Source organism: Salvelinus namaycush, chromosome 6 (genome assembly GCF_016432855.1).
Source record: "Salvelinus namaycush isolate Seneca chromosome 6, SaNama_1.0, whole genome shotgun sequence".
NCBI lineage: Eukaryota > Metazoa > Chordata > Actinopteri > Salmoniformes > Salmonidae > Salvelinus > Salvelinus namaycush.
This window is the reverse complement of record NC_052312.1, coordinates 21896466-21904916: the sequence shown is the minus strand read 5'-3', so window position 1 is coordinate 21904916 and position 8451 is coordinate 21896466. Positions and strand designations below refer to the sequence as shown.

At 44.0% G+C, this 8451-nt stretch overlaps 1 protein-coding gene across 1 annotated transcript; it reads right to left on the bottom strand.

Moving 5' to 3' along the window:
- Positions 1–265: 265 nt before the first annotated feature.
- Positions 266–4666, bottom strand: wu:fd46g04 (endonuclease domain-containing 1 protein). The gene is made up of 2 exons (XM_038995530.1): positions 4317–4666; positions 266–895 (listed from the first exon to the last, which is right to left on the bottom strand). Exons 1-2 carry the CDS (start codon positions 4617–4619, stop codon positions 383–385), a joined length of 816 nt encoding a protein of 271 aa, XP_038851458.1. The 5' UTR covers positions 4620–4666; the 3' UTR covers positions 266–382.
- Between the last annotated feature and the right edge of the window lie 3785 nt (positions 4667–8451).

The following is an 8451-nucleotide window of genomic DNA, read 5'->3' as shown; positions in this document are numbered from 1 at the left end:
AGTACCATGTGTATCCTGTACATATGACTAATAAAACTTGAAACTTGATAGTATGTCAATTGACATATAAAGGAATTGAATCTACTGAACGGTACACATGATGTTATAGATAATAAAATGTTAATTATCAATTACTGATATTTACAGAATATTTCTCACAAGTATTTATATTAAATATTAATTTACATCAAATAGTATCCTTGTCATTGTCTAAGTCAACTAATTCACACATATTGGAGGTACATCTGTCTTATTATGATGAACATTTGGTATTTTATTTAACAAAAATACAATTTGCATGTGTTAAAAACAGTAAAATGTACAATTGTTACAATTATAGTGTTGTTCAAGATTAAATTAGCATTAGCTAGCTGATATAGCATTAGCATCTACCTTGGAACACATAGAAAGGTGTACCATAATATCCAGGACCACTGAGTCTAGTCTCCAGATCTTTCACAGTCAGCGTTTGCACTTTGCCATTGTTATCAGGACCAACATACCCTGCAGACTCTGTAGTGTGACTCTTACTAACACAACAGTATGCGCTCCAGTAGTACTTAGCCACTTTTACACCATCACCTATCTGGGTGTCACCAGGCACTACACCTGTGACCACATAGGCCTTGGAGCAGGCGTTATTCAGTAATTCAGCGAGGTCCTCTTCATGTACCCTCCACTGGCCCCGGTTGAAGCCTGGGTCTTGGGGCGCGGCGTTGGTCAAGGTGGAGGTGGCTATCATGGAGGAATGGGTGGAGGTGTGATGGACGGGGTAGAGGTGGCCCTTGTCGTAGCCAGATTTCTCGTAGTCTCGGTTCAAGGCCTGGTGGTCACCCCTATTGTTGGACGGGATTTGGTTCAGTCCGCTCATGCAGAGGTGACTACCACCATCGAGCTGTGAGAGTCAAGAAAAGTCATTGATTACAGGCAACACATTTTTTTTAGCAGTCTGTAGATACCTTAGGCAAAGGGAAATTCACAAAGTTAGAATTTTACAGCGATTTGTGTGACATGCACGTAAAACTTAAAATACAAAATATATACCATTTGTCACGCCCTGACCTTAGAGATCCTTATTTATTCTCTATGTTTGGTTAGGTTAGGGTGTGACTCGGGTGGGAGAATCTATGTTTTCTATTTCTTTGTTGTTTTTGTCTAGTGTGGTTCCCAATCAGAGGCAGCTGTCTATCGTTGTCTCTGAATGGGGATCATATAATAGTTGTCATTTTCCATTTGGGTTTTGTGGGGTGTTGTTTTCCGTTTAGTGTCTGTGCCTGACGGAACTGTTCGCTTTTGTTTTTGTATTCGTTATTTTTGTTTGAGTGATTCTTGACAATAAAGATCATGAACACTTTCCACGCTGCGCTTTGGTTTCATTCCGACGACAGCCGTTACAGAACACCCCACCAAAAAAGGACCAAGCAGCGTGGCCAGGAGGAGCAGGGATCCTGGGCCCGGGAGAAAAGGGAGTGGAGGACATCCTGGAGCTGGGAGAAGGTAATGGCAGGGGACAAGACCCTGCCAATGAAGCAGGCGGAGGCAGCGAAAGAGGAACGGCGACGATACGAGGAGTCAAGGCAACAGCGGAAGCACGAGAGGCAGCCCCCAATTTTTTTGGGGGGGAGGCACACGGGGTGATTGGCGGAGGTAGGGTTTAGACCTGAGCCAACTCCCCATGCTTACCGTGGGGAGCGTGTGACTGGTCAGGCACCGTGTTATGCAGTGATGCGCACGGTGACGCCAGTACGCATTCATAGCCCGGTGCGCTCTGTTCCAGCTCCCCGCAGTTGCCGTGATAGAGTGGGCATTCAGCCAGGATGGATTGTGCCGGCTCAGCGCTACTGGCCTCCAGTGCGTCTCTTCGGTCCAGGATATCCTGCACCAGCTCTACGCACGGTATCCCCAGTTCCCCAGCACAGCCCAGTGCGGCCTGTTCCAGCTCCTTGCACTTGCCGTGCAACAGGGGTTATTCAGCCAGGACGCGTTGTGCCAGCTCTGCGCTCCAGACCTCCAGTGTGCCTCCACAGCCCAGCATATCCTGCGCCGGCTCTACTCACTATCCCTCCAGTGCGCCTTCATAGCCCAGTGAGTCCCGTGCCAGCTCTCCACACTCACCGAGCTGGAGTGGGTATCCGGCCAGAACGTGTTGGGCCAGGCTTCCAGTGCATCTCCTCAGTCCGGTGAGACCTGTTCCGGCTCCACGTACGAAGCCTCCAGTGATGATCCATGGTCCGAAGCCTCCAGTGATGATCCATGGCACGAAGCCTCCAGTGATGATCCATGGCTCGGAGCCTGTAGTGATGATCCATGGCACGAAGCCTCCAGTGATAATTCATGGCCCGGAGCCTCTAGTGATAATCCATGGCACGAAGCCTCCAGTGATGATCCATGGCCCGGAGCCTCCAGTGATGATTTATGGCACGAAGCCTCCAGTGATGATCCATGGCCCGGAGCCTGTAGTGGTAATCCATGGCACGAAGCCTCCAGCAACGGTCCCCAGTCCGGAGCCTCCGGCGACGGTCCCCAGTCCGGAGCCTCCGGCGACGGTCCACAGTCCTGAGCTTCCGGCGACGGTTCCCAGTCCAGAGCCTCTGGCGACGATCTGCAGTCCCGAGCCTCCGGCGGCGATCTGCAGTCCCGAGCCTCCAGCGGCGATCTGCAATCCAGAGCCCCCTGTGGCGGTCTGCAGTCCAGTACCTCCGGCTATGATCTATGGTCCGGAGGTCCCGGCGACGATCCCTGCACCGGAGGCACCACCGAAGTGGGGGGAGCCTATAGCGGGGCGGGGTCTGCGTCCCGCACCGGAGCCCCCACCGGAGCCCCCACTGAGAGTAGATGCCCACCCGGACCCTCCCCTATAGGTTCAGGTTTGCGGCCGGAGTCCGCACCTTTGGGGGGGGGGGGTACTGTCACGCCCTGACCTTAGAGATCCTTATTTATTCTCTATGTTTGGTTAGGTCAGGGTGTGACTCGGGTGGGAGAATCTATGTTTTATATTTCTTTGTTGTTTTTGCCTAGTGTGGTTCCCAATCAGAGGCAGCTGTCTATCGTTGTCTCTGAATGGGGATCATATAATAGTTGTCATTTTCCGTTTGGGTTTTGTGGGGTGTTGTTTTCCGTTTAGTGTCTGTGCCTGACGGAACTGTTCGCTTTCGTTTTGTATTCGTTATTTTTGTTTGAGTGATTCTTGACAATAAAGATCATGAACACTTTCCACGCTGCGCTTTGGTCTCATTCCGATGACAACCGTTACACCATTGTCTCTGTACCTTGTTGGTGAATGCACAACATACAGTATGTTTCCCAAAAATATATAGACATTAATATATAGACATTTAGGTTACACTTTACTTGAAGGGGGTACACTCAAGACATTAACACCTTCATGGGTATTGCAATTTCATTCATAACAAACTTCATAACACATTTATTCAACATCATTCATAAGGAGTTTTCAAAAAAAGAATAGTCCCTTCAAGTAGATCTTTATGTATCCATAGTACAACAGACATTTACATTTTTATAACCACAGTACCCAACCCCCCAAAATAACATAAATACACGTTTTTAGCTTATCTTGGCAGAGAACATGCTGTATGCCTAGTGCTTCAGAACTCGCTCTAGGCCAGGTACTCTGTTTTCTTCAGATCCGCCTTCTCCCGGATATCGTCTAAGAAAAGTACAGAATTGAATACACTAATTCATGATGATTCTAAGGAATGTTTACCCAGTGGCATTCTACCAAATTGAGAGAATATCAGAGAGGATGTACAACAGTCACTAATCGCTAATCCTGTGCTAACTCCCAACCTGTTAAGTATGTTGACATTTATTGTCATGAAAATTGCCCTGGAGGCAGAATTGAACAATTTACGCTAGATGGGTCAGCTGCAAACTCAGAATTGGCTATGTCATAAAATTCATGAAAACAGAAATGGGCTTTTTGGTCTTAAAATCAGATTTTATGACTTTTATGAAAGCTAGTGACCACTCTGCAGAGCTTCCTCCAGTGCATGAGTCATCCCAATAAATGCCAACCTGCGCCTGTTACATTATTATGTGTCAGAGGGTTGGGTTCCGTGGCAGTAAAAATAAAAATGTACATTGTAAAATGGATGAATAAAGATCTAGTTTGAAAACTCCTTTTGAATGATATTGAATAAATGTGTACTGAAGGTTGTTATGGAAAATACTGCGACACTCATAAAGGTATACTGCCTTATGTACAGTATACCCACTCCAAGTAAACTGTTACAAAAATGTTAAGGTGTGAAAACAAATGTTATACATGTCAGTAAATACAATTCTGTGCCTACCTGAGGTTCGATATGCCAATAGTCCTTTCGTTCAATGTCTGCAAGTTGAAGCTCGTAGGCAGAATACACAGGAATCTTATTATTGGTGTCGTAGAGTGTGGCATAGTAATATTGCACTTTATTATTATTGTCCAGGAGACACTGGCATATTTGCTGGTAGCGATTATTGTTCGTAGGATCACTGAGAACCGTAGGAGGAACATGGTTCAGAAAGAACTGACTGCATTTTACGAACGAGGTCACTTCCCCCTGGGAAAGCAGAGGAAACAACAGCAAAACAAAAACTTCACACCGGAGCCCCATGGTGAAAGACGTTTGGTCAGCACTAGTGGAGATAAAATGGTGACTGGGCTGCGGTTCTCTGGTGAGAAGTACCACAGGCTTTCCACTTACACTATATAAACAAAAGTATGTGAACACCCCTTCAAATGAGTGGATTCGGCTCTTTCAGCCACACCCATTGCTGACAGTTATCGAAAATCGAGCACACTTCCATGCAATCTCCATAGACAAATATTGTCAGTAGAATGGCCTTACTGAAGAGCTCAGTGACTTTCAAAGTGGCAACGTCATAGGATGCCACCTTTCCAACAAATCAGTTGGTCAAATTTCTGCCCTGCTAGAGCAGCCATGGTGAACTATAAGTGCTGTTATTATGAATTGGAAATGTCTAGGAGCAACAACGGCTCGGCCGCGGAGTGGTAGGCCACACAAGCTCACAAAACGGGGACGCAGAGTGCTGAAGCGCGTAAAAATCATCTGTCACACACACCCGAGATCCATACTGCCTCTGGACGCAACGTCAGCACAATAACTGTTCGTCGGGAGCTTCATGAAATGGGTTTCCAAGGCCAAGCAGCCTGGAGCAGTGGAAACACGTTCTCTGGAATGATGAATCACGCTTCACCATCTGGCAGTCCGACGGCTGAATCTAGGTTTGGCGGATGCCAGGAGAACGCTATGTGTCTGAATGCATAGTGCCAACTGTAAAGTTTGGTAGAGGAGTAATAATAACGGTCTGGGGCTGTTTTTCATGGTTCGGGCTAAGCCCCTTAGTTCCAGTGAATGGGAATCTTAACGCTACAGCATACAATGACATTCCAGATGATTCTGTGTTTCCACCTTTGTGGCAACAGTTTGGGGAAGGCCCTTTCCTGTTTCAGCAATACAATGCCCCGGTGCACAAAGTGAGGTCCATACAGAAATGGTTTGTCGAGATCAATGTGGACGAACTTGATTGGCCTGCACAGAATTCTGACCTCAAACCAATCGAACACCTTTGGGATGAATTTGGGATGAATTGGCCGACTCGGAGCCAGGCCTAATTGCCCAATATCAGTGCCCGACCTCACTAATGCTCTTGTCGCTGAATGGGAGCAAGGCCCCGCAGCAATTTTCCAACATCTAGTGGAAAGCCTTCCCAGAAGAGTGGAGGCTGTTATAGCAGCAAAGGGGGGACCAACTCCATATTAATGCCCATGATTTTGGAATGAGATGTTCGACGAGCAGGTGTCCACATACATTTGGTCATATAGTGCATGTTTTCCTGCACGTCCTGATACTGTCAAGCCTGGAAGTTCCCCAGGGTCAACATTATGGCTAAATTCCAGGCTGACTACCAGTGAGCGAAAGATTCTATGAGAAACAGTGACATACACTCCGAATTACCTAAAATGATAAATCCTATATTGGTCTTTCAGAGTCAGGCCAACCAAAGCTGTACTGTGCAAATAGTCTAATAGTAGGCTTACCATTGAAACAGATAAATGAGGCTGTCAACTAAGTCAGACATTTTTCCACATTTTTTCTGGTTTCCACAAAAATGGTTAACTTCTTATGGCTGCATTCCCGTTAACGGGATGATATGACAACAGCCAGTGAAAGTGCAGGGCGCCAAATTCAAAACAACAGAAATCTCATAATTAAAATTCCTCAGACATACATGTGTCTCATACCATTTTAAAGGTAATCTTGTTGTTAATCCCACCAAAGTGTCCGATTTCAAATATGCTTTTCAATGAAAGCACCACAAACGATTATGTTAGGTCACCACCAAGCCACAGAATAAGCACAGCCATTTTTCCAGCCAAAGATAGCAGTCACAAAAAGCACAAATAGAGATAAAATTAATCACTAACCTTTGATGATCTTCATCAGATGACACTCATAGGACTTCATGTTACACAATACATGTATGTTTTGTTTGATAAAGTTCATATTTATATAAAAAAATCAGAGTTTACATTGGCGTGTTACGTTCACTAGACCAATTTTGAGCTCTGGTTAAAATAAAATACATTTAGATTTTTTGGTGTGTAGTTATCCTCTAATTCAAGTGCACAGGCACCTAGCACTGTTGTTTGGTTAGCGGTGTTTGAGTTGGAGTAAAGCAAAACAATTGGCCACTGGTAGGCATAGGATACTTTGTACAGTAGCTAGTTAACATTTAATTCAGGTTTTGGAAAGCCTTCCATCTACCATAAGATGGTTAGACCTATCACTAGCGTCGTATGTTTTTCCTGTTGTTTAATTGTTTGCAACCTGGACATTATACTTCATATTATGAGGTGTCTTACCTTGATTGAAAGTGGCCTATAGCCAAACTTCCACCATAGAAACATGGAAGCAATTATTTTATAAAAACTTCCTCATATGCATTTCTCCTGTTCCAGCCTATTAGTTTTCTTTCAACTTTCTTTCATTGTCTAGCAGCCAAAGGCATTATCCTAGTCACATTATCAACATATGATAGTTGTTGCATCTTTAGATCTCCCCTCTAAATTACTAACGGATATTTCCATCTTTGTCCATGAAACCACTCGCACGTGGGGTGCGCATTTTAGAACAGAGTTTCCTCCTGCAAATTGTATTTTAGAACATTCTCACAGTTCTGGGCCTACCGCAGTGTGCACATTGCTGAGCTGAAATTGTGAAGAAATAATAATTTATCAACATTTTAAACAAAACATTCTGATCTGTTCCATCAGCCTTATTAATTGACATGGCGTATACCTCTGCCGCACTACTTTCATACGCATTGTGGGGATTAAGAAGTGAGTATGCGCAATGCCCACTGAAAATATGTGATATGGGTATAAGGCTTGCGTGTACCTTCCACTACACCACTGCCGACTACATTGCAGAAGCATGCCAGATCTCACAACGCCTGGTTATGTGTTCAACAAATCAGTTAACCACATCATTATGGTATAGCTATATGATGCCTGTCTGCTCAGTCAATGACGTGGCACACAACCCTTGGTTGATAGAATGCAACGCCTGCGATGTACTCGACCTGGAACATGATGTGTTCCCATCTACGTGTTCCCATCTGTACGAACCAGTACATGATGTGTATTTGCCCAGATGGTAGCACTGTATGTGGCACTGAAGACTAACTGTGGAAAAGTATTTTTGCATCCAAAAGATACCTTTTATCTCAGAAGGTTAATGATTAGCAGGGTTGCACACCCGGTGAATGTGAACAGATTTTGTGGCAACGACACAACTGTGCCCGTGTTCTGTCCTAAGAGGGTAAACCACATCTAGATCATTAATTTACCTAATTGAAACTAGTTCTGAACATAAGGAAGCACACTATTTGTATATTTATATACATATGTTTCATATCTACATGGCTAGAATGAAACCTGAAAAATATATTTAATTTTTAAACTAAAAAAACATCCACAATCTGTCCAGAATAAATGTTGTAAATTGGCTTGGGTTTCTGATGTGATTGCTGTTTTGATGTTATGTATGCTTGCTTAAGACCAAGACAAATGACTATCACCATTATTAAAAAGCAATAAAAACATTTTTATTCTGATATTTTATTGCTTCATGTATTTCTTTATTTATTCACCAGAAATGTGGTCAAAAAGTACCTTCTAAGCTAAGGAGAAGATACACAATCTTTAAGCATAATCTATATTTAATAATTGAATAGGTCTGAATGGTTTGATTGTCTTGTATGTCATTCCCCCCCAAAACATATTTGATTATACAATATTAATCCAGCTGCTATATTATTGTGAAGAAAAACCAACAGCAAGACAAAAACCAAGGTACAAATCATTATAGCACATTACAACACATAGCCTGTATCTTCGTTGAGATTTCACAAAGCTTGCCA

Bases quoted from the DNA above. Each gene is read 5' to 3' on its own strand.
- wu:fd46g04 (XM_038995530.1), bottom strand. From the start codon at position 4,619: ATGGGGCTCCGGTGTGAAGTTTTTGTTTTGCTGTTGTTTCCTCTGCTT. The intron at 896-4,316 runs GTAGGCACAGAA...TGACTCTCACAG, and splicing joins ATTGGCATATCGAACCTCAG to CTCGATGGTGGTAGTCACCT.